General features: G+C 46.2%; 1 protein-coding gene across 5 annotated transcripts in view; it reads left to right on the plus strand.

The window, feature by feature from the left end:
- The window catches only part of PPCDC (phosphopantothenoylcysteine decarboxylase), an 82,908-nt gene that overhangs the window by 16,236 nt on the left and 39,695 nt on the right, over positions 1 to 26,977 (plus strand). For 4 of the 5 annotated variants that reach the window (XM_048868208.2, XM_048868211.2, XM_048868212.2 and 1 more), the window contains exons 2-3: positions 2,541 to 2,717; positions 18,277 to 18,372. In XM_048868208.2, the coding sequence (XP_048724165.1) occupies positions 2,565 to 2,717; positions 18,277 to 18,372 (249 nt within the window). In that variant the 5' untranslated portion in view covers positions 2,541 to 2,564. Of the gene's footprint in view, positions 1 to 1,926; positions 2,014 to 2,540; positions 2,718 to 18,276; positions 18,373 to 26,977 lie in introns of all 5 variants that reach the window. The other variant, XM_048868209.2, reaches the window with a different exon arrangement.

Below are 26,977 nucleotides of genomic sequence, written 5' to 3' on the forward strand. Positions count from 1 at the left end.
GGACACGAGTGTTCCCTCAGACCGGACATCGCTCACTCAATTTTCCAGAGGTGGGGCTCTCCCCACACGGACCTGTTCACGACGCAGAGCAACAGGAAGTGCCCCAGATTCTGCTCCTTCCTCAACCACAGCCCAGGCTCCACCGCAGATGCCTTTCACCTGTCATGGACGGGTCACCTGCTGTACGCATTCCCGCCATTCCCACCATACACAGGGTGCGCCTCAAGACTCATCAGGACAGGGCTTTCTTAATTCTCATAGTGCCAGCGTGGCCCCGCCACCACTGGTTCACCATGTTACTGAACCTCTCAGTGAATAGACCAGTAGCGCTCCCTCTCTGTCCAACCCTAATCTCACAGGACCACGGCCGTCTACAGTACCCCAACCTGGAGTCACTCCACCTCATGGCATGGAAGCTCCATGGCTGAACCCTCTTGTGCTTCAGTGCTCGCACTCGGTTAGGGAGGTCCTGCTGGGGAGTAGGAAATCCTGCACTCGAGCCACGTACCTGGCTAAGTGGAAGCGTTTCTCCATTTGGTCTCGACAAAGGGGAACTGAGCCGCAATCAGCCCCAATTTCCTTTATTTTGGATTATCTTTTAGAGCCAAGCACCAAGGGTTAGCAATATCATTCCTAAGGGTTTCAGAGTAACAGCCGTGTTAGTCTGTATTCGCAAAAGGAAAAGGAGTACTTGTGGCACCTTAGAGACTAACCAATTTATTTGAGCATAAGCTTTTGTGAGCCACAGCTCACTTCATCGGATGCATACTGTGGAAACTGCAGAAGACATTATATACACAGAGACCATGAAACAATACCTCCTCCCACCCCACTCTCCTGCTGGTAATAGCTTATCTAAAGTGATCACTCTCCTTACAATGTGTATGATAATCAAGTCGGGCCATTTCCAGCACAAATCCAGGTTTTCTCACCCCCCCCCCCCCCACAAACTTACCCCTCCCCCACGGTAACTGCTTGGAAGTCACCTATTGGAATGCACATAAGCAATCACTCGAAGAAGAAAACATGGCTGCTTACCTCTCATAACTTGTTCTTCGAGATGTGTTGCTTATGTACATTCCAAATCCTGCTTGCCTCCCCACTGTCGGAGTATTCCGGCAAGAAGGAACTGAGCAGGCAGCGGGTCGGCAGGGACATATATACACCGCCATGAAGGCGCCTCTCTCGGGGTCTCCACAGCCGACCCGACGGGTACTGCTAGGGAAAAGCTTCTGGCGATGTTGCACGTGGCGCGCGCACACACCTATTGGAATGCACATGAGCAATCACTCGAAGAACAACAGTTATGAGAGGTAAATAACCATTTTTTTGTTATTCCTGGTAGAGAATGAAGGTATCCAGCTCAACTGAGTCACGTGCCTTTTCCATATTAACAGCAGACTCTAAATCCTGTACCAATTTGGACAAGTGAAGTAGCCTCTTTACATTTATTTCTGTTGACCTTCCAGAACAAAGCCTGACAGGTCCTGAAGCATGAATCTAAGCTGTCTATTTTCAAGTCTTTTATCTAAAAACTTATTTAATGGTGAAGATTCTGCAAGGTACTGAGTATACTGATCCCAAGCCGTGGGGGCCACAGACTACTCATGTACTTAAAGTTAAGCAAGTGGTTAAGGGTTTTTCTGGATCAGGATCAGATTGCTTATCACCTCACAGGATTGAGCCTAAAACTAGGTGACCTGATTTAGGATCTACTAAGATCCTTCCACTTTTCAATAATGTTGATAATTTTGCTTCCCTTCATAACACTGGAAGGGATCCCTTCCATTGTGCCTCTCTGTTAATTGACAATAATATGGGATTCCTCTAAAGATTTTGAAACGTTATCTCAAGACCACCTGTTTTACCTCCTGGTATACTGTAAATACTTTTGCTAGCTCGCTTTCACCAATTGGGCTATTCCAGATGTGGAAAGGATCCGATTTACTTCAATGAGAGGTGGATCAGAGTTCCCGACTCTGAGGATTTGCATGTTGCAAATGTACCCCACTGGTGAGTGTGTGTTACATGTGTCCCTCCATGCCCAATCCACAGAGCATGTGAGTCTGTTACATCCCCACACTACAGAACCTGACTCTTTAGCTCATGCTGTAGCAACATATCCATTTAGCTCTGGATCAATTTCTGGTGGCCTCCAAAATGGCAGCCATCATTCATATAACCCTTGATCACAAGCAGTCCCTTCTGGTGAATGCACATTGAGTGCTTTGAGCCATAATACCTGATATTTTTTAAATTGTTAAGTTAATTTCACAGTTAACCCTGATGTGACCTTTAAAATAATACGTTAACTGCTGAGGAGCAGAATGTTATGGTGACCTTCCCACCTGATTACTAAAAGAAGTGTGACACTTCATGGATCAGTTTATATTGTTCTGAACTGAAGAGTGTTATGAGGACACTTACTGATATTCTGTGTAGGGAAGCAAATCACCAATTTCTCTGCACATCTATCATTGGGTAAATCCAGCTCTGAGTTTGAAGGAGGGCTGGTAAAGTCTGTTTCTCCTTGTTTGTAGATTTGATTGTCGTCAAGGTGCATAATGGAGCCCTTAACCCTTACAGAGCCACAGCCTTCCCCACAAAACAGCTTGCCCACACCACAAAAGAAGTACAATGTCCTGGTGGGTGTTACTGGAAGTGTGGCTGCCCTGAAGTTGCCTATTCTTGTCTCAGAATTGCTGGAGATTCCTGGGGTAAGTAACTTATGCTCCAGTGAGTTAGAAGAGAAACTGTAAAAATGGTATCTTCCTGTTTCCTTTTTATCCTCTCTTAGTGGAGATCAGATTGGGTCAGTTAGAGTTTTAAAGCTGATTCTAGATGCTGGTCCTGGGGTCTGAAAATCAGGCTTGGCATTTTTCTGTCTCTTTTCCTATGATCAGTAATAAAAAAACTCACAAATTCTCACAGTAAGAGCTTACCTGACCGTTTTGTTGGTATCACACAATACATGATGGAAACCAGCTTTGTGTCTCAGCATTATGTGGGCTTTGCAGGGCTCAGTGCTGTCAAAACTTAGATGTCAGTAAAGTCGTCAAATCTGAATTTAAGAGATACATATAGTAAAAAGTGCCATATGCTCTCTAAAACTCCAAATTTATGGTTCAGATCGTGCCATATAAATAGTCTCAGTAATTGAGACATAGAACTTTAAAGTTGGATGCTAGTATAAGATGGAAGAGGACAAGCTTAAAAAATAAAGAAGCATCTGTATGTACATTAAAAAAAATTTGAGCATGAGCTTTTGTGAGCTACAGCTCACTTCATCGGATGCATGCTCAAATAAATTGGTTAGTCTCTAAGGTGCCACAAGTACTCCTTTTCTTTTTGCGAATACAGACTAACACGGCTGTTACTCTGAAACCTGTCATTAAAAAAAATATATTATTACCTACAGTAACCAATTTTTCCAGCAGATGGCAGTATTAGCCAGTAGTGAATAGACTTACATTCCAAAAAAAGGGAAATATAATAGCTTTTGCTAAAGTAAAAGGAAAATTCAGAATGCTCTCACATTTTGGAACGAACCCAATTATCATGGTTCATTTAAAAAAGAGAGAATGAGGGGAGAGAGAGAATTTGTGGCACCTTCTTTCTTAAACATAGGCCAAATACATAATCCACTTATATTGCTTGGGTTGCTAGATGGCCTGGTTTAATACCCTTTGGATGATTCATATATTTGGGATTCCTTCACTCCATAGCTCAAGGTACTCCATGAGATTCATACACAGGAGATGATATTTTGGAAATGTAATTGTGAAACTGATTGGTGGTAATAGCAAATCTGGAAAGGCTGTTGAAGGTACACAGAGCTTCAGGGTAACAGTGCTGTATCTTGTCAGCTGTTGGAAACAAAGTTCAGCTGGCATGTTGGGGGCCTTAGTTAAGCTTTTCAGTTCCAGTAACTAAAAGAGACTTAAGGTTCCAGACCAGATTGGGAAGGGTTGGGGGTGGAAACGGACAGAAGAAAGTGGTGCAGAGATAGGAAGAGGTCATGTCAGAACCTCAGGTCATGTGTTGCTGCGTGTATGGAATGTAGGTTATGCAGGGATTTTCCATTCCCCCAGCACTCATCCACAGCTTTCTGGATTTCCATCTTAGCAACAGGAGCTGCCTGAACGATAGAGCCCACAGCATTCCCCCCCCCCAATCCTGTACTGGTATCCGAAGGACCTCCCTCCACTCTATAGGTGACCGGAAGAGAAAAAACTACCCATTCTGAAGGAGTCTAGATCAAAGCACATCCCTTCTCTGTGAATATTTTGATCATAAACTTTGCAGCAAGCTGGATCCAAATTTGATAGCAAGGCTCCTTGATTCTGTGATCCTCCTGTGCAGGAGTCTGCAGATTTTGTGGCAACTTCATTTAAATTTAAAAATAGAGGTTTTCACTGAATGAAATATAAAGAATCCATTTGGTGTAGGAGCCCTGGTAATTTATTTTGGCAATAAATTCAATTTATTTTCTACTGTCTGTACAATTTCAGGGCCTGAGCCAAAGCCAAATGAAGTCAATGGGAGTCTTTCCAATTACTTTAAATCAGGCCCTCAGTTTTAACTTGCTGCAGATTTTTGTGCTGACAACGGAGAACCGTCTTACGAAAGTTGTCAGAGGAACTTGGGTAGAAAACAGCTGAAGTTTTTGGATCATTAGGAAATGTGCTGAGAGGTTTAGGGTGGTAGGCTAAGCAAGTTAGATTGAACTTTCTGCTTAAATGATCAGCAGTGAAATAGTTGACAATTTAAATATCAATGTTGTAATCATTAGGTTTCAGATTCAACCACTCGTTGAGATGAATGAGGTAGTTAGTACATCTCATAGCCATCAGGTTAGGCTCCTGCAGACTCAGGATGTTAACAGTGCATCAGTTAACATTTTAAAAGTTTTCTTCATAACCATAACGGCTGTTGAAGTACAAAAAAGTGCTGTTTTATCCAGGCCAGTGGAAAATTCTGATGGTCACGTATGTATTTGCTCAGGGTTACTAATATAAGTCAAGTCACCGCTTTCTTGACTCTTTAAAATGGCACAAACATGTAAACATGGGCAAAAATCAGGCTGGCAGAGCATTGGCTAGTGGTTTTTGTGTAGAGACAGCAAAGCAGGAGATCCAAGCTTAGCCCTGGATGAAGACTGCCACTCCACTAGCCTCTGGGTATTTGCTGAATCTCCTCATGTAAAACACACACCTTGTGACTCCAGCACACTTCTTTTACCAGATGACGTGTACGTCAGCTTGTATCAGCAGTTAAACAGAGGAGTCATATGCTCATTTTCTATTTTACCTGTTATAGAGGCAAACAGAGGCTGTTACTGGTGTATAGAAAAGAAAGAATACTGATCTCTTTCCAATTTAGGTGGAGGGACATGAAAGTCCCGCTTAGGATGAGTAAGCAAGAAGCCCATCCCTGCAAAAAAGAATTTAACAGTGGGAATAATTAATTAATGGAACAGTTTACCCAGGAATGTGTTAAATTCTCTATCATTTGGAATTTTTAAATCATGATTGAATGTCTTTTGTAGCGCATAGGGCTGGCCTGCTTGCTTGCTTGCTTATATCCTTTCTTATGGGTTTGTTGATAATAGATTTATAGCTTTGTATTAGAGTAGTTTTTGGCAGTAATGCAAGAAACCTACAGGCCACATCCTGTATGATGAGTTAAAGCAAGTTAGCGTACATATGTTTGTGACCTTTGACATAGAGAAGTTGCGAAGCGACTGTGCTCTATAAACTTAACAGGTACACCACAAAGAACATGGAAATAGCCACCAAACTGATTCAGGCCAGAAATAACAGATGTGAGAATGAACACCCCGATTTGATGTGGGTGAGGAAATTGGACATGGAAGGTTGGGTACACAAGAGGGCAAACCACCATGATTAGGGTTAGGTTAGTTTTTTCTTGGGTCTTTTTTAGCTTAGTTTTCTGGTTTTGTAGCTTTCTAGCTCCTCCTAAATTTTTCACCTTCCACTCAAACATTGAGGAACCTGGACCTACTCTTTTGGCATGCCAGAGATGAGGCTGGTCCTTTGTCTCTTACCACCAGGTTCTCAAGGAAGGATGACAGTATGTTAATCTAGGAAGTTTTATAGTAAAGGATACCACGTGTACCTCTAGAACAGTCCTATTTCCTTTTTAATTCTGGTTGATTACTTTCCACTTGATTACTTTTCCACTTATGTCAGTAAAAATATCTACGGCTGTATTGTATTCTCAGCATAAGTGTCCTTGTCATACATCCCGAGGGTCCTTGCAAGACTCTGTGTAGCCTGATTTCGGGACAAGAACCATATTTTCTGGTCAGATCAATTGGTAATCCTTTTAATTTATATAAATAATAATATTGATCCCCTAAAATCAAGCAACACAACTGTTATAAAGGGAAACAGAGGCTGTTACAGATATGTAGAAAGGAAAGAATACTGATCTCTTTCCAACTTAGGTAGAGGGACATGAAAGTCCCACTTAGAATGAGTAAGCAACAAGCCCATCCCTGCAGAAAAGAATTTAACAGTGGGAATAGTTAATCACTGGAACAGCTTACCCAGGAATCAGAGTAGCAGCCGTGTTAGTCTGTATTCGCAAAAAGAAAGGGAGTACTTGTGGCACCTTAGAGACTAACCAATTTATCTGAGCATAAGCTTTCGTGAGCTACAGCTCACTTCATCGGATACATTCAGTGGAAAATACAGTGAGGAGATTTATATACACACATTCTCCATCACTTGGAGTTTTAAAATCATGAGTGAATGTCTTTTGAAAAGATGTACTCTAGCTTAACCACAAAATATTGGGTTCAATGCAGGAATCCCTGGGTTCACTTCTCTGGCCTGTGCTATACAGGAGGTCAAACTAGGTGATCAGAATGGTCCCTTTTGGCCTTAAAATCTGTGAAAGAAATGGCAGAAAGTGAGTGGTTTTTAAAAGTGCCTTGGCTGCAGCTATGTGTTTGTTTTGAAGGGCTTGTCTACACTAGAAAGGTTTGCTGCCTTACCTGTACCGGTATAGTTAAAGCAGCAAAAAACTCCTGTTGTGTACACAATTATATCAGTATGAAAATTCTTATATCAATGTAGCTTATTTTGGTTCAGGAACTGAAATAAACTATATTGCTATAAGGCACCTTTATATTGGTATAACTGTATATATACTAGAGCTTTTACTGGTATAACTACATTGGCAATAATAATAATTAATATATCACACCCCTAACCAGTGTAGGCTTTGTGTACACTAGAAAGTTTAGTTATAGCTATACCGCCCTCTAAGGCTATGTCTACACTGTGCACCTTAGAGCGACACAGGTGTACCGCTACAGCAGTGCTGCTGTAAGGTGTGCAGTGTAGCCACTCTTTGTTAGCCAGAAAAAAAGCTCTCCTGCCGACAAAATAAAACCACCTCCAACGAGGCGCAGTAGCTTTGTCGTTGGGAGAGTGCCGGGATGGCCTAACCATGAGATGAACTGAGGCGGGCACCTCAGGTGCCAGACTGTGTGGGGACGCCACTAGGACCCAGAGTGTAGAAAATTGTGTCTGCTGCTGGTGCATGTGTATTCTCTCTGCTCTAGATGCACAGAGACTGTGGAGTGCTGTGCTGGAGGAAGGAGGGTACAAGAGACATAAAAGGCAGGCAGGAGAAAAGGTGAGAGGGAATAACCGAAAGCAGCAGAAGCTGCAAAGAGAGAGAGGAGGAGGAGGAGCCTCTTATGTACCTCTCTAGCACCCGCAGGAGCCTGGACTGATTAACACCAGCTTCTCAGGGAGCTTCCTGTTTCCTGCTGCTTCCCTGAACTCACTTGAGGAGAACAGGCAGTCAACTGAAGTAGTAGGAGCCAGTTAGGCCCTTAAGACGCTGATATCTTCCCTCACTCAGGCCCTGCTACCAGCCTGCTTATTTGTCCTTTTCAACCGAGTGTTGAGAGCCAGTATAGCTGGCACAGAACAGTAGTCATGAGTGAAAGAAGAAAACACCCCTCTGATGTCCTCTGGGGCAGCATTCAGAAAAAGAAAGAAAGCAAAGGAAGCTTTTCTATCTAAGTAGGAAGGAGCTCTCCTGAGATACATAGACACATAGTTCACGGTGAGCCTTCTGGCCCCAGTGAGGATGTGAGTGGTGAGGAGATGCCTGATCTTCCAGTTAGTCAGAGTGCAGGTGACCTGGCAACTACTGCAGCATCCATATCTCCATCTCAAATGGATGTAACCATTCACATTCCTGAAGAAAAGTGTAGATCCAAGAAGAGTGTGGTGGAGGCACAAGAAACAGCTGCTGCTGAGTTTAGTTCCTTAAGTCTAGATGATCTAGGACTGTGGACCGACTTGAGCAGTAGCCTGAGGGACTTCCTTGTACTGCATGGGCCACAGCAAGTGAAAAACTTCATGTTCCCCAAAGACAATGAAAATAGAAGTTTCCATCCAACACATTATTGGGATGAAATCCCCAATGGTGACAAAGGGGAGAGGCCATGGCTTATGTACTCAAAAACTCAGAATGCTGCATACTGTTTTTGTTGCAAACTCTTCCAGTCTAATGTTCCAGCCACATTGGGTTCTACAGGAACAAAGGACTGGAAAAATCTGGCTAGAAATCTGGCATGCCATGAGAAGGCAGCAAATCACCAGAGAGCATTCCATAGGTGGAAAGAGCTTGAGATGAGACTGAGGTTAAAGGCCACCATAGATGATCAGCATCAAGAGAAGATTGCATCAGAGTCTCTTTACTGGCAAAATGTTCTGAAAAGGCTCATTGCGATTGTGAGAATGCTTACTACCCAAAACCTAGCACTGCATGGCACTTCAGATCAGCGGTTTGTGCCAAACAATGGAAACTTTCTTAAAATTGTGGAGCTGATGGCTGAGTTTGATGCTGTACTCCAGGAGCATCTAAGAAGAGTCACTACCTAAGAAATGTACACACACCACTACCTTGGAAAAACAATTCAAAATAAGATCATTCAGTTACTGGCAACAAACGTCAAACAGAAGATTGTGGCTGATCTGAAGTCAGCAGGTTATTACTCTGTTATTCTGGACTGCACCTCTGACATCAGCCATACGGAACAAATGACTTTTAATGGTGCATTTTGTAACAACAACAGAACCTAGTGAAAATGTCTCTGCAGTGGTGACTGTCAGAGAGCATTTTCTAGAATTTATTGACATTGATGATACTACAGGAGCTGGTATGACAATTGTGCTTCTTAAAAAGCTGGAAGATATGGGAATTGCGATAGCTGACATGAGAGGTGCCAACATGAGAGGAAAGAACAGAGGAGTGCAGACATGGATCTGAGAGTTAAACCTTCGAGTTTTTTTTGTCCCATGCAGTTCTCATTCATTGAACTTGGTGGTCAGTGATGCAGCATCAGCTTCTAGTGAGGCTGCTGAATTTTTTAATGTAATTCAAAGCATCTATGTATTTTTCTCTGCATTAACTCATTGATGGCAAATTTTGAAGCAACATCTGGGAACATCCTCTCTGACACTGAAACCACTGAGTGCAACACGATGGGAAAGTCAAGTGGAGGCGATAAAGCCTATCAAACACTAAACTGGGAAGATAGATGATGCCATAGTTGCCATTATGGAGGATAACGCTATGACAGGAACTGTTCGTGGGAGAACAGTGGCAGAGGGGAATGGAATCACCAGAAACATACATAACTTCAAATTTCTGTGTGGCTTAGTGTTGTGGCATGACATACTGTTTGAAATAAATGTTGTAAGCAAGAGACTTCAAGGTGTTGACCTTGATATAGCTGGAGCAATGGAACAACTGGACAAAGCAAAGTCATACCTACAGTCTTACTGGTCAGATGAGGGATTTCAAAACATTCTGAAGAGTGCACAGAAGTTGGCAGGGGAACTTCACACTGAAGCTATTTTCCCACCCATTCAAGAATACAAGAGTCACCAAAGAAGACATTTTGATTAACCAGGTGCTAGATTGTGCAATACAGTCACTTGAAGAACGTTTCATGCAGCTCAAGCAACACAGCAGTATATTTGGGATGTTGTATGATATTCTAAAACTCCTCCCTATATCTGAAGAAGACCTACACTAGCAGTGCAGGGCACTAGAGACAGAGTTGACACAAGATGACATGCGTGATATTGATGCGAGTGATTTAGATGATGAACTGAAAGCCCTTTCAAGATACATTTCAGCAGGAATAACTCCAAAGGTTGTTCTGGAATATATATGCCCAAATAAGATGACCACACTCTTTCCAAATGCTTTTGTTGCTCTGCGCATACGTCTAACGCTTCCTGTAACAGTTGCCAGTGGAAAATGCAGCTTCTCCAAGCTGAAGTTAATAAAAACACATCTACACTCCACAATGACACAGGAGAGGTTGGTTGGCCTTGCAACCATCTCATAGAATACCGGGGTTGGAAGGGACCTCAGGAGGTCATCTAGTCCAACCCCCTGCTCAAAGCAGGACCAATCCCCAATTTTTGCCCCAGATGACCCCTCAAGGATTGAACTCTCAACCCTGGGTTTAGCAGGCCAATGCTCAAACCACTGAGTTATTCCTCCCCCCAAATGTAGCACTTGTGTTGACATCAATATCCATTAATCTCTCCACATGTATGAGGTGCTGTTCACCTTCCTGTGAAGTGTAAAGACTTTTTTGGAGGCCCCCTTCATCTCAATAGAGCATGAGCTGGCCCAGACTGTGGACCTTCAGGAAGAAGTTCAAATCTTTGCAACCAAGAAGGCATGGAAAGAACCACTTTGATTATTCAAACAGATAAAAATACCAGTGTTTACTATGCAGACAAGAAAAGTTACATTTGCTGTCCAGGCATTTGAAAGTTAAATTCCTGAAGGACGACTCATCACTCTCACAGCTCTTGGGAGACAGGCCAGTCCTTGCTTACAGACAGCCCCCCAACCTGAAGCAAATACTCACCAGCAACCACACAACAAAAAGAAAAGGAATACTTGTGGCACCTTAGAGACTAACCAATTTATTTGAGCATAAGCTTTCGTGAGCTACAGCTCACTTCATCGGATGCACAAAAACGCTAACCCAGGAACCTATCCTTGCAACAAAGCCTGTTATCAACTCTGTCCACATATCTATTCAGGGGACACCATCATAGGGCCTAATCACATCAACCACACTATCAGAGGCTCGTTCACCTGCACATCTACCAATGTGATATATGCCATCATGTGCCAGCAGTGCCCCTCTGCCACGTACATTGGCCAAACTGGACAGTCTCTACATAAAAGAATAAATGGACACAAATCAGACGTCAAGAATTATAACATTCAAAAACCAGTCGGAGAACACTTCAATCTCTCAATTATAGATGTGGCAATTTTTCAACAAAAAAACTTCAAAAACAGACTCCAACAAGAGACTGCTGAATTGGAATTAATTTGCAAACTGGACACCATTAACTTAGGCTTGAATAAAGACTGGGAGTGGATGTGTCATTACACAAAGTAAAACTATTTCCCCATGTTTATTCCTCTCCCCCCCCCCCCCACTGTTCCTCACAGGTTCTTGTCAACTTCTGGGAAATGGCCCACCTTGATTATCACTACAAAAGTTTGTGGGTTTTTTTTCCTCTCCTGCTGGTAATAGCTCACCTTACCTGATCACTCTTGTTACAGTGTTTATGGTAACACCCATTGTTTCATGTTCTCTGTGTATATAAAATCTCCCCACTGTATTTTCCACTGCATGCATCCAATGAAGTGAGCTGTAGGTCATGAAAGCTTATGCTCAAATAAATTGGTTAGTCTCTAAGATGCCACAAGTCCCCTTTTCTTCTTGTGAAAGTTAAGTGTTACTTAAAATTTTTGAACAAGGCATTTTAAGTTGTTCGTTCTCCTTTATTGGGGTGGGTAGCAAAGCAGTACCATGAGAGGAGCAGAACAGGAAGAAAGCAGAATTGAGACCTTTCAAAGTTTTGGCCCAAGTGAGGGGGCATCGGGGCGTCATTTGAGTTCCCCACCTCAGGTGCCAAAATATTGTGGGCCGGCCCTGGGAGAGTGTCTCCTGCTGATAAAGTGCTGTCCACACTGGCACTTTTTGTCAGTAAAACTTTTGTCAGTCAGGGGTGTGTTTTTTTCACACTCTTGACTAACAAAAGTTTTACTAAAAAGAAAAGGAGTACTTGTGGCACCTTAGAGACAGTTAGAGAGTAAAACTTAGAGAGTTTTACTGCCGAAAGTGCGATGTAGACATAGCCTTAGTGTAGTTGCAGCTTATAGCAGCAAAACAGTGCTTTTGCTGGTATAGTCTATACCAGTTACCGAACAAGGAGAATTGCACCCAGTGATTCCTGCATTGAACCCAATATTTTGTGGTTAAGCTAAGGCTTTTATTAATATAGAAATGTCATTAAAAATCACATCCAATATTAGTATTCTGGCTAAAGTCTATAGTATGGATCTGGCCCCAGTTACGCTAGCATGCTTCAAAAGATTCCTAGCGCATTTTAACGTAGAATGGGACTACATCAACAGACGTTAGGTGTGTCATTTCAGAGTGTGTCAGCAGGGTCTACGTGGGGCAGTTTCAGCACAACATTTTAGAATGTTCTACAATTTACACCGCTCCAGTGCACATTGACACACCTTGTAGACAAGTCTAAAGAATGCAGTTTCTGTATAAAATCAGCATTTAAATAGGCTGTGTGGGCTCTGAGGTAAACACCTCATTGAGGCAAATAGGGTAGAAGTGCAGTTAGCACCTTTGCTGCTGCTGCTTGGCTGGAAACAGTTTTGTGCAAAGTGAGGTTAATGGAGAAACTCTGGTTGTTGCTCTGAAAATGATTTTGACACTGGGAAGGGCCAGACGTGTGTGTGATTTCAAATGAAAGCTATGGAAAATGAGCAAACATTTCAGAAAGAGCATAATGTCCCAGGGTATGATGCAGAATAACTGGAAAGTGCCCTGCTGTGAAGAACAAGAACATAAGAACACCCATATTGGGTCAGACCAAAGGTCCATCTAGCCCAGTATCCTGTCTGCCAACAGTGGCCAATGCCAGGTACCCCAGAGGGAAAGAACCTAACAGGTAATGGTCAAGTGATCTGTCTCCTGCCATCCATCTCCACCCTCTGACCATAGGTGCTGACTTTTCATTTTGCCAGTGGGTGCCCCACCTGGCCCTACCCCTTCCCTGAGGCTTCACCCCCACTCTGCCCAAGGCCCCATCCCCACGCTGCCTCTCTCTGCTTCCCCCCTCCTGGTGGCTTGGTCTAGCACCTGACTCCACCCGCTCACTCAAAGTGACACAGGAGGTTCCCCTCTTCAGGGTAGGAAAGGTTGCCTACTGGTTAAAGCACAGGCTTGGAGCTCAGGTGTTCTGAGTTTGATTCTCTGCTCTGCCACAGACTCCCTGCTTAGTCTCAGGAAAGTCACTTCATCTCTTGGTGCCCTAGATCCCCCCTTCCAAATGGGGCTAATGCTTCCCTGCCTCGCAGGCTAAGTCCATTTATGCCTGTGTGATGATGGGGGCAATGGAGGTATCAAGGTTTTGGCATTCACAGCATCCCCTGACAATGAGTTCCACGGATTGACTATGTATTGTGGGAAGAAATACTTCCTTTCTAAGATGCCTGAGGGTGTATTTCCAGTAGATACAAATGTTATCATATATTTCCAATGTCAGTGTGCTTTCTTTTCCTATTAAGTTACTCAGCTATTAGAAATAAAGTCTTAAAAACATTGTAATCTATTTATACAATGCATTTGATCTTTCTCCAGCACAAAATGAAAACACACTCCAGTTCAAGATATTAAAGGTATAAAGATTCAAAACATAAAAACAAATTTAAAAATTGAACTTGCATTAACAAATGACTGATCTAAAAGGCTGTTTTAGCTCTGGAAACAGTTCAGTTTTACAATATAAGAAATCCTGAGTATGTATCTACAGTGACTGAACTGGATGATTCTTAACTGTGTCTTAGTGAAAATACAATATGACACTATATGTCTTAAATGTTAAGAAAATTTGCCCTCTAAACAATGGGTTTCAGAGTAGCAGCCATGTTAGTCTGTATCCGCAAAAAGAAAAGGAGGACTTGTGGCACCTTAGAGACCAACAAATTTATTTATAAAGTCCTCCCTTTCTTTTTCCTCTAAACAATGTCATTTTAAAGGGCATACTCAAATGTTAAGGAAGTTACTCAAGAGACCCGTTCTAAGGCTGTAACAACCAGGTAGAATTAAGAGCACTCCGGGAGGGTTTTTGTTTTTTTTTTAAATTAACAAAAGTCCCCAGGATCCATTGACTATTTCAAGAAAGAAGATTGAGAAGCAGGGGTAATTACAATAATACTTCCTCTGATCTCCATCAAGAGCAACTGAAATGTCTCAGGGAAGCACTGACTGACGCTGAAAATAAAACCGATCAACTTTGTGGGAGAGACTTGAGATCAGCACTCACCACGTCCCTTCTCTTGGCCAAGGCTAGCCAGAAACTGCTCTCTCCGGGGTCTCATCCTATCAGCTGGGTGCGAGCTATTTACCCACATGAAGTGCTTTGAGTGCACCTCTGGCCCAGGGGCTGCTAGCACTGCTGCTGGCTGTGGGGGGGATTTCTAACTTGCACAGGCTCTCAGCCACTCAGCCTGAGGGGGCATTTGAGAAACTCATTAAAGACTCCCTCTGTGTGCGAAGGGGTGGGGCGGACAGAGCAATCCAGACAGCTCTGCTGCTTCCAGCCTCGGGGCAACAGCAGCCCACAGAATGGGGAATTTACATTTCCCACAGCCCAGAGCCAAGGGGGAGAGAGGAGCTGCTGATCCAGCTCCTCCGGATAGCCGTATCAAGTTCTTGCTCAGGGAGGAGTAAAAGCCTGCTCTGCCCTGGAAATGGACCACTTTTACCTGCCATGGGGGCTGGGTTAGAAACTGCAGCCACACGCGGCTCATCTGGTGGCTCCCTGCCAAAACAGCTGATAGGTGGCTGCGCACTACAGTTAATTGGTTAGAAACAGCTAATCCAGCCACCAGCCAAAAGTTCATGGGGCTCCGCATGCGCGAGAGCTGAGTTGCAGCTGCCACAACTGATTATCCCGGTGGGTGCAGAGCACCCACAATTTTTTTTCTGTGGATGCTCCAGCCCTGGAGCACCCAAGGAGTCCAGGCCTATGCCTCTGACAAACAAAGGCTAGGGACACCATTCCTTACCCAGCCTGGCTAATAGCCATTAATGGACTTAGCCTCCATGAATTTATCTAGTTCTCTTGTAAACCCTGTTATAGTCCTTGCCTTCACAAACTCCTCAGGCAAGGAGTTCCACAGATTGACTGTGCACTGAGAGAAGAAGAACTTCCTTTTATTTGTTTTAAACCTGCTGCCCATTAATTTCATTTGGTGGCCCCTAGTTCTTATATTATGGGAACAAGTAAATAACTTTTCCTTTGCATCCGATGAAGTGAGCTGTAGCTCACGAAAGCTTATGCTCAAATAAATTGGTTAGTCTCTAAGGTGCCACAAGTACTCCTTTTCTTTTTGCGAATACAGACTAACACGGCTGTTACTCTGAAACTTTTCCTTATTCACTTTCTCCACACCACTCATGATTTTAGATACCTCTATCATATCCCCCCTTAGTCTCCTCTTTTCCAAGCTGAAAAGTCCTAGTCTCTTTAATCTCTCCTCATATGAGACCCGTTCCAAACCCCTAATTGTTTTAGTTGCCCTTCTCTGAACCTTTTCTAATGCCAGTATATCTTTTTTGAGATGAGGAGACCACATCTGTACGCAGTATTCAAGATGTGGGTGTACCATGGATTTATATAAGGCAATAAGATATTCTCCGTCTTATTCTCTATCCCTTTTTTAAATTATTCCTAACATCCTGTTCGCTTTTTTGACTGCCGCTGCACGCTGCATGGATGTCTGCAGAGAACTATCCACGATGACTCCAAGATATCTTTGCTGATTAGTTGTAGCTAAATTCGCTCCCATCATATTGTATATATAGTTGGGGTTATTTTTTCCAATGTGCATTACTTTACATTTATCCACATTAAATTTCATTTGCCATTTTGTTGCCCAATCACTTGGTTTTGTGAGATCTTTTTGAGGTTCTTCACAGTCTGCTTTGGTCTTAACTATCTTGAGCAGTTCAGTATCATCTGCAAACTTTGCCACCTCACTGTCTACCCCTTTCTCCAGATCATTTATGAATAAGTTGAATAGGATTGGTCCTAGGACTGACCCTTGGGGAACACCACGAGTTACTCCTCTCCATTCTGAAGGTTTACCATTTATTCCTACCCTTTGTTCCCTGTCTTTTAACCAGTTCTCAATCCATGAAAGGATCTTCCCTCTTATCCCATGATAACTTAATTTACGTAAGAGTCTTTGGTGAGGGACCTTGTCAAAGGCTTTCTGGAAATCTAAGTACTGGATCCCCCTTGTCCACATGTTTGTTGACCACTTCAAAGAACTCTAATAGATCAGTAAGACATGATTTCCCTTTACAGAAGCAACCACAGAACCCAGCCTGGAGGAGGGAGAGCTGAAAGACATGCGCTCAGATAGTGCTGGCTGACTCCAGCTAGCTGCTTGCTTGTTAGATTGCAGTTCGTAGGTACGTGCCCCCACTATGCTTTGACATTGCCACTTTCAAAGCAACATAAACTAAACTGGAAAAGAGCAGTTTTAGTCCAGAATAAGAATATCAACCCAGTGTGATGTACTGCTACACCTATATTACTATAAATATACCCACATAGAGAAATTTACCTGTATATACTATGTAGACAAGCCCTCCTTAGATTCTGAAATAAACAGCAAAAGTGATCAAAGACTGTGAAGTTTTGGAGCTGGAATTTTCCACTGCCCCAGGTCATCCTAGGAAACAATGGTGGAGGTAGATAAGCCTAGGAAGATAAAACAGACAATAAAAGATAAAACAGGCTATAAAACAGTCACTGTTTGGGAGATAGGTTACCCTGTTCCCAAGCCTCAACTGCTGCTGTTGGAAATTGTCAGTAGCTTTTGCTCACAACAGAGGTGTATAGGGGCTAGCATGATGAGTACACCTAGAAAGCCCATAATCAAGTATATTACTATGGATGTGCCTACACAGAGGTTTTTTTTTCAAATTCTCCCACCACTGGTGGAAATAATGGCAGGAAGTGCTAGCATATACTGGCCATCATCAGTGAAGAACAAAGTCTTTTGTCCTTTTTAATGTTCCACTCTAGTCTATCTGCTGTTGATGAGCCTTCCTTGTTAGCCACTTTCTGTTGGAGATAAGCACTTTACACGAGTTAATGTCTCTCCCACGTCTGGTGATTTACACAGAAGCTTACAGTGAAAACACTCAAATATTACCTTATGATTTGGGATACAGATATAAGTGAGATTAATGCATGCAGCAACTTACAAGCATTCCATAAAATCTAAACACTAAATGCATTGTTATTCTAGTACCGATCTTAACAATACTAACACACAGGTGAGCCTGACTGATTTCAGCCATGTATTTGTAAGTATTCAGTTGAGGCATGGGGACCTTGGCATAAGCTGGCACCTGGTATGCCAGCGTCACACTCCATAATAGGTAGTAAGTGTACATCCTCACTGGTGCTAGGACAACAGCCAGAAAATTTGAGAAAAGCCTCCTTGCAGTTAAAACCATTGAGTTACACCCATAATCTCCCATGGCAGGCAGACTGTTTACATGCAGTTTGATTGCAAATGCAGCAGGTGTAGTTAGACACAGACGGATGAACAAAAATCCTACCAGGCAGAAATAGCCCTGGGAAACAAAAAGTTTTATTATGGTGTCTTCTTGTTCAGGGCCATGAGGTGCCATGGTTAAGAGGGCCTTCCAGAGCCAGGCACTTTCATGCCCTCTTTCCATACACATCTCATGATCAAACAAGGATCTTGTAGGGAGCTTTGTTTTTCCTGGCAGCCCTCTTTTCTAAACCACACCTCTCTTCTGTCTGTTTTGGTCATCTTCACTGGCCCAACTGCTGGTTGGTTATTTGCATATGCTAGGAACCAAATGACTAAGGCCCAGCCTGCTCATGTGAAGAACAGAAATGAGTATCTGGCTTGCATTGCACCTGTTGGTGCCTGCCCTTTCAGCAGTGACTGGAAGTGGTTATGCAAATATGAATTGTAGGGTGAAATCTTGGTGTAAAGGCCTGATATAAAACTCTTTGCCACCCAAGTCCTCCTTCCCTTTCCTGCCTTAGGGCTTTTATGTTATAAGCTAATTGTTTGAGTCTCCTCCTCCTTTTCTCTCATTAGCTGAAAGTGCGTGTGGTAACAACCGAGAGGGCAAAACATTTCTACAACCCCCAGGAGATTCCCGTAACCCTCTACAGTGACACTGATGAATGGCAGGTCAGTATCCCTCTCCTACCCAATCTGATCCATTCTCCATGGTTGCAGGGGACACCTAGGTCCCATGCCAGCTTCACTTTTTATATAGGATTTGGTTGTTCATTCAGTTGACCTAGTCTTCCAGAAATGGCCAATAGCTGATACTTCAGAGCAAGGCAAAACCCTCTCCCTCCATAATGCACTTGGTCAGTTGTGCAGATGCTGGAATTGGGGTAGTCAAAGAATTCCTTCCTGGTCCCCTTCAAGTGATCAGTTTTTCAGAATGAGGCTGATGGACTGATTTCATTCAGTTTTACAGAGCTTTTGAATCCAAGTAGAAAGTATTAAAAACATGCAAATAATATGATGTTGCCCTCTCTGGATGGTGGTATTTATTATTATTACAGTAGTGTTTAGTGGTCCCAACCAATATCATAACCTCATTGTGGTAGGCACTGTACAAACACATAATAGACAGGCTCTGTCCTAGAGCTTACAATATACAGGAAATAAATAAATAAATAAATTCCTAAATAAAGAGGAAAGGCTAAGTGTGGAAGAAAGGAAAGATTGTTAATGGGTAGGGGGACTGGGCCGGGTTGTGGCACTCTCTGGTCAGACACCAGTATGTTGTGAGAAGACCCAAGCACTGGATCTCATGTGCTTCTAAGACTGCTGGGTCTAGGTAAGCACTGGTCACTTCCTGTATCTGAGTCTCTCGGGCACACTCCCTCTACACTATAGGTCCAATTGTGCCAGTGCAATTTTCTGGCATGGGTAGGGAACATCTGTATGTTGTCACATTTTTTGTTTGTGATGACCTGGGACTGTAGCACAATTCCCAAATCACATGGTCTCAACTACACTAGAAACAAAGTATTAAAACAAAGGTTGCCCTCACTATGCCAGAGAACCACTTGACACACAGATGGATGAGGGAGGGAGTTTAGGGTAAGAGGTGGTCTCTGACCACTCAGGACTTAAGAGCTATCCCCATCTCCCTGAATAGCAGCCGGAAGTGAGTAGGAAGCCACTGAAGAGCTGTGGGGCATGGGCAGCGAGTTCTATGGGCCAGGGGTGCCTGGGCACCAGGAATATTCCTGATCTGGCTCCAGCAATGTTTGAGGCCGGGTCTCTCCCTTGGCCCGTCCCCGGGCACTCCCCCCTGTACGTCCCCCGGGCGATTTAAAATGGCCTGGGGCCCCCACCTACCACTGACAGCGCAGTGGAGCTGAGCAGCTTCCTGCCTGCTCCATCCACGTGGCTGCCGGCCCCTCCCTGCAGTCCGTGGGTGGGGGGTGGTCTGTGTCTATGTGCGCTGCTCCTGCCCCAAGGAACCTTGCAGCCAATAGGAAGTTCCTGGGGGTAGCAGCACATGGAGACCCCCAGTCTACCCTGCTTAGGAGACCCCCAGCCCACCCTGCCTAGGAGCCTGCACCCCCACCCCTTTCCCACACCCCCACTCCCACCCCCAAACTCCCTCCCAGAGCCTGCACCCCTCACCCCCTGCACCCCACCCTTTTCCCACACCCCCAGAGCCTACACCCCTCGCCCCCTGCCCCAGCCCGGAGCCTGCCCTCAAACTCCTTCCCAGAGCCTGCACCCCTCACCCCCTCCTGCTCCCTCATCCCCTGCCCCAGCCCGGAGCCTGCACCCAGCACCCAAACTCCATCCAGGAGCCTGCAACCCAGACCCCCTCCCCCACCCAAACTCCCTCCCAGAGCCCAACCTCTCACCCCTTCTGCACCCAAAATCCCTCCCAGATCCTGCACCCCTCCTGCACCCCAATCCCCTGCCGCAGCCCAGGGCCTGCAATCCAGACCCCCTCCCCCACCCAAACTCCCTCCCAGAGCCCAACCTCTCACCCCTTCTGCACCCAAAATCCCTCCTAGATCCTGCACCCCTCCTGCACCTCAATCCCCTGCCGCAGCCCAGGGCCTGCACCCCAGACCTCCTCCCCCCACGCAAACTCCCTCCCAGAGCCTTAGGCAGGTGGGGAGGGGCAGGCTCTGGGCATTCTGGGCACTACTAAAATTTCTACAAACTTGCACCCCTGATGGGTGCAGAAGTAATGCAATCATTATGCCTCATCCAATTTAGAGGACAGCAGCTTGATTACCCCTATCATTATCTTAGCCTGCAAATCTACAGACGTTATTAATAGTAATACAATTATCCAGCCCTGTTTAAAATCTACCTTCAGCATATGACTCAATAACCTCCAGCACCACTGAATTTCCCAGGCTTATTATACATCATATGGAGTGTAATAGAAGTTCTAGATTCCCAGCCTCAGATCTGATGCCTGGGCACCCGGAGAAAAAGTTCATCTGTGCCCAGTTTCATTGCGGAGTCCTAACTCATTCAGAACTTCAGTGTTTTGCTGTTTTGGATGGTTCCCTCCCATTCATTTTCCTCCTGTAATTTAATACTAGTTAGGATTCCAGATTGGAGACTATGGCACTGAACTGCCTTTCTTCTTAATCCTGGATCATAACATGAAATCCAGCCAATCAAAACAGATGGTTTGTGTGGTGAAAAATAGTTCCAGATTATGTTTCTGGCAGCCGGAGGCAGCAGTTTGTGCTGCGTGAATGAATTGCTCTGTACCATTCTTTATCATCTTATGATTAGGGCTGTGAGACGGAGATCTGGGTTCTATTCCTGGCTCTGCCACTGACTCATTCTTGTGACCTTGGGTGAGTCACTTTACCTCTTTGTGACTGTAGTGGATTAGCAGCAGGGGCTCCTCCCCATCTGGGTCCGTGGGAGGCCACTCTGCCTCACCACATGTCTGTTCATTGCCTACGATGGGGCATTAGCGGGTTGACAACAGTCTACCGCTTGAGTCTATAACTCAGGCTTGTGGTAAGGGCCCAGCAACGAAACACAGGTAGGAAAGCCAGGCCCTTAGTCAGGGCAGGGCAATGAAAGTCTATAGCTCGGGCCTGCTTTCAGGGTCAAGTAGCAAGGGGTTCAGGCATCCTAGCTCCGGCGGATGCCCAAAAAGCACTGGCCTTTTAGCCTAGAGGGGGGAGACCGCCACAGCAGGGGTTGGGGTGGCAGAGGGGATGTAGGCCCACCCACTCCACTGCATCCCGGCCCAGGGCCCTAACAGCAGTAGAGGGGTCTGCCACTGGGTCAGCAGCGATCCTGACCACAACACGCTGACTGGGTCTACGGCAACAACGCAACCAGACTAGGGTTGTCTGTCCCTGGGCCACTTCCTAACTTCCCCTCGGGGCGTACCTGGGTCTCATCAGCACTTGGGGAGAAGAGCTGTCCAGTCCCAGCTGCACTCCAGTCGTAGGAATTATGATACCCATGGACAGATTTCACGATGCATGACAGAAGGGGCTATGACCGGGACACAGTGCAGTGCAGGGTCAAAGCGAAGGAGCTGCGAAACGCCTACCACAAGGTGTGGGAGGCAAACCGCTGCTCCGGTGCTGCGCCAATGAGCGGCCGTTTCTACAAAGAGCTGGACGCGATGCTCGGTGGCAACCCCACCTCCACTGTGAGACTACTGTGGAGACTTCAGTGGCTTGTGTGCCAGTCGAGAGTGGACCGAGCCAGGAGGAGGAAGTCTTGGATGAGGATGTGGAGTGGGCCAGGGGGACCCAGAGGGGGAGGATGACTCGGAGGTCAGAGATGCATACAGCCAGGAGCTCTTCTCTACCCCAGAGGAGGCTAGCCAGTCACAGCTGTCGGAGCTTGGCGAAGTGCAAACTGGAGAGGAGGAGGCTCCTGGTAAGTGGCTTTAATTTTTGGGAATCGCTGAAGCGAGTTGTTGCGGGCAGGAGGGTTGCAGAAAGCAGGCTTGTGTCTGTATGATTCGTGTACCACCACATGCCTAGTCTGAGTGGTAGAACAGGGTGTTGATTGACTCCCACACTTCACGAGAATCTGCCTCAGAGATCTCCACAAAACTCTCATGGAGATACTGGGCAATCCTCTGCTACAGGTTCTCTGGCAGAGCTGCTTTGTTTCTTGCCCCTGTGATACAGCATGGCCAGAAGGCAGCAGGAGAGAGAAATAGGAGAGATATGTAAGTCCCAGGATGAGGAGAAGCCCTATTCCCTGGAAAGGGAAGAAAGGTTTCTATAGATTAATTAAAAGCACCTGAAGCCAATTAGAGCACCTGAAGCTAGTCACCTGGTAAAACCCCCTGCTTCAATCAGCCAGGGGAAGGAATTGGAGCAGAGTGGTTTGGAGTTGGAGCAGAGAGCAGTTTGGAGGAGTTGAAGTAGAGGAGAGTTTGGAGAAGTGCCGTGGCTGGCTAGAAGACCAAGACCCTAGGTAAAGAGACACCCGGCTTGTGCAGAGAGAGAGGGCAGGAAGCCCCACAAGCTGAAGAGCAGGAGAGGGAAGTAGCCCAGGGGAAGGAAGCACTAGTTCAAGTGGTTTACCACTATCCCTGGGGTCCCTAGGCTGGGACCTGGAGTAGAGGTTGGGCCCGGGTCCCTCCCTCTCCACTAACCTTCTCTGGGTTACTAGTGGGACAGTAGATACCCTAGTTCAGGGGCAGGAAACTGCGCCCTGAACACAACCCCCCTCCCCCCCCCCCGGCCGCCCAAGAAGAAGTGTGGGACCGATCATAATCGTACCGGCAATTTGCCACACCCCATTAAGGGTAACTTTTCTGCACCACTCTGCCGTCACTGGGGGGGACCATTGCTGCACACAGGCGAGCTGCATAAGGGCTAGAGCGGAAGCTGCAGTCTTGGAGAAGACCCTCCCTTGATTCCCTGCTCACCCTCAGCAGCGAGACATCTTCCATAATGATCACATCCTGTGGAAAATGTGTGGACAGTAATGATTATCAGGCTACCCCCTACAGTGCTGGCTCTCCCCAAGAGCCACGTGCCCAGTGTACAGTTCGGTCTTGGAACATGATTTCCCCTGCCCCTGCGGTTACTCACCATTTTGGGGGTCTTGTGGCTCGTGTGTTTGCCTGGGGTTAGCCAGTTAGTGACAGGTCTGTGAACAGTGGCTGTGTTCTGAATCACTGAATCAGTGGTCTGTGTGTTGCAAACAATACCGCTTCTGTAAAATGTTGCAGTTTGGCTTCACAGAGATGACCTTGGGAGCCCAGCCTCCCTCTTTATCGCTGGCTGAACGGCTGCGCAGAATTAGAAAGCGGTCACAGAGAACTAAAGAGGACTTTCTGCGTGATGTCACGATGCACTCTGCCGCCGAAAAACAAGAATTGAAGGAGTGGCGGGACAGCGAGAAGAGGGACCAAAAGGAGAACGTGGCGCGCCAGAACAAAGCCACGGAGCGCCAAGCGCACGTGCTCCAGGTGCTACTAGCACTGCAAACCGAGCAGCTCCACGCCCTCCCTCCTCTGCAGCCACTGTCACAAAACTCTTTCCCATGCGCCCCCCAGACCCCGCCAACACACTCTTATCAACCTCCTGGCTCCAGTCTGTATTCGCTGCATTCCAACCCTGCCCTGACAGAGTCCAGCCCTGCGGCTTCCCAGTACCCACTGCACTCAACACCCGTCCCTCTGCAGTTTAGCTCTGCTGAAGTACAGTACCTGCTGCACTGTACTCCAAAGGGCAAAGTTGCATATGATCCCTGGACATACACAAATCTTTAACCATCCCGGGACCCCACCTCCTCCTGGGACCCTCCCTTCCCCCCGTCCCCCACAGAGCTGATGTGTTTTTTGTTTGTCTCTCTCCTCCAGTTGTTGTTTTTTAATGAAAGAATTGTTTTGGTTTGAAAGCAATCTTTATTCCATTAATTGTGAAAGCAAACAGAGCCCTGCAAAGCAACAGGCAATTTTCTTAAACCTTCATAGTGCACCGTCTGCACCAGTCACAATCACCTCCTGTCATTACAAGCACTGCACTTCCGAGCATAGCAACAAATATTAGCGGATATCAGCTTCAAATTGCTGCCTCAAGGCATCCCTGATCCTTATGGTCCCATGCTGTGCCCCTCTAATAGCCCTGGTCTCTGGCTGTTCAAATTCAGTCTCCAGGTGCTGAGCCTCAGCGGTCCATCCCTGAGTGAAGCTTTCACACTTCCCTTCACAAATATGGAGCGTACGGCATGCGGCTATAAGCATAGGAATATTGTCATCGGCCAGGTCGAGCCTCCCATGTAGGCAGTGCCAGTGGGCCTTTAGACAGCCAAAAGCACACTCAACAATCATTCTGCATTTGCTCAGCCTGTTGTTGAACCGCTCCTTGTTGCTATCAAGGTGCCCCGTGTATGGCTTCATAAGCCACGGCATTAAGGGGTAGGCAGGGTCTCCCAGGATCACAGTGGGCATTTCGACTTCCCCTATGGTGATCTTCCGGTTCGGGAAGAAAGTCCCTGCTTGCAGCTTTCTGAACCGGCCAGTGTTCCTAAAGATGCATGTGTCATGCACCTTTCTGGACCAGCCTGCGTTAATCTCTGTGAAAATGCCCACCGTGATCCACAAGTGCCTGGAGAAGCATTGAGAAATACCCCTTCTGATTAATGTACTTGGTCGCTAGGTGGTTTGGTGCCAGAATTGGAATATACATGCCATCTATCACCCCTCCACAGTTAGGGAAGCCCATTTGTGGAAAGCCATCCACAATGTCACGCACGTTGCCCAGAATCACAGTCTTTCAGAGCAGGATGCGATTAACGGCCCTGCACATTTCCATCAACACGAGTCCAACGGTCAACTTTCCCTCTCCGAACTAGTTAGCAACTGATTGGTAGCAGTCTGGAGTAGCTAGCTTCCACAGTGCAATTGCCACGTGCTTCTCCAGCAACAGGGCAGCTCTCATTCTCTTGTCCTTGCACCACAGGGCTGGGGGGGAGCTCATCACAGAGTCCCATGAATGTGGCTTTCCTCATCCGAAAGTTCTGCAGCCACTGCTCGTCATCCCAGATGTGCATGACGATGTGATCCCACTACTCAGTGCTTGTTTCCTGAGCCCAGAAGCAGCGTTCCAATGTGGTCAGTACCTCCATGAATGCTACAAGCAATCTTGTGTCGTAGCTACCACACGTGGCGAGATCAATGTCAAACTCCTCTTGCCTTTGTAGTTTAAGGAATAACTCCACAGCCATTCGTGACGTGTTAGTGAGAGCATGCTGGTCAACAATGCGTGATCCATTCCTGCAGACAGAAGAGGCAGAGCGCGCAGTACACAAACTGTTGAAAGATGGCGCCAAATGCAGATGGAAGCACAGGGATTGCTGGGATGCAAAGCAATGCATCCTGGGGCATTGGGACAGGACCCAGGATGCCCCGCAACCCCATCCGTCTTACCACAGCTGTTAGTGGCAGAAGAGGAAGAGATGCTCTGTGGGATAGCTGCCCAGAGTGCACCGCTCTGAATACTGCTGCAAGTGCCCCAAGTGTGAACATGCTATTGCACAGGCAACCGATAGTGTGAACACACAACAGCGGTTTCCCTTCAGCACTCTCTGAGTGGCGCTGTAACTGCTGGTGATGTAACTGCCAGTATAGACATACCCCAAAATCTCTTTGGCTTATCTCTGCTGGTTCTCTGTGAGCTAAAGTTCCCAGTGCACTTTTCAGTCAGAGTAAGGGATACTCTGGCTGTTCAGACTTCTTAACATGCCCTTAGTCTGTCAACCAGCTTCTCCTGTTCCAGACAGTGTGTGAATTGTTGCCAAGTGCAGAATGGCTGCTGTTTGTCCAGTGCTTTCTAAAGCACTTTGAGGTACCCTAACTGCAAAGGGGTGGTTGAATAAATACCCACATTCTATTCTCTGCATCTCCCTTCTCTCAGCTTTGCAGTTCTCCCACCTTGAGTGCGTACAAGAAGACCTGCTCATCACCATGTAAGCAGTCCTCTGTTTTTGCACCCACAAGCATATGTTGCTTTCCTTCACAGAAAGGCATGTTAGTGGGAATGAACAGAAAGCTTTCCAGTCATTTCAGAGATCATTGTGGTTCATTGGCAGAGCTCTGTTGCGGCTCAGGTCTGGAATAGCAGGGGGGCTGCAGGTCAGAACTGAGGTGCATTGGCTGTGCCATATGGGCTTGCAGTACTGAAATACCAGGGAATGTTGCAGATCAGGATTAAGATGCATTGGCAGAGCTGGGCAAGGGGTGTTGCAGGTCAGGACTGAGGTGCATTGACAGAGCTGTGTGAGAGGAGCCTGCACAGCTCCAGCTTGCATTATACGTGGCTCCAGGGCCATTCCTACCCATATGCAAAGTACGCAGCTGTGTAGGGCTCCGCCTCTTCCCCATGGCCCCCGCCTCTTCCCACCCCTGCTCCGACCCAGCCCCACCCCTGCTCTGTCCCAGCCCCTGAGGACTGCAGCAGGGTCGGGCCTGCACTCACCAGCGGCGGGAAGTGCAGCAACCGCCGGTGAGTGCTGTGGGGCGGTTTCTTCCTGCCCCCCGAGCCAGCCCCCTCCTCCCCGCAGAGGCCTGGAGCCACACACCCTTTCCCTCCCCCCCGCCCTAGAATGGCTAGGGATGGCCCTGCCTGGCTCCAGAAGAATGAAATACAAAAAGTTATTTTAAAAAGAAAGTGAGACTCTTTAATGTACTTAAAAACTAAAAAGAGAGTGAAGAGCTCTACTTTGGGAAGGGTGGGGAGCACTAGTTATTCCGGATGCTGCCTCTTTGTTGTGGTTGTGTGTGACTCATAGA

The sequence above is a fragment of the Caretta caretta genome, chromosome 10, assembly GCF_965140235.1.
Source record: "Caretta caretta isolate rCarCar2 chromosome 10, rCarCar1.hap1, whole genome shotgun sequence".
Classification (NCBI taxonomy): domain Eukaryota; kingdom Metazoa; phylum Chordata; order Testudines; family Cheloniidae; genus Caretta; species Caretta caretta.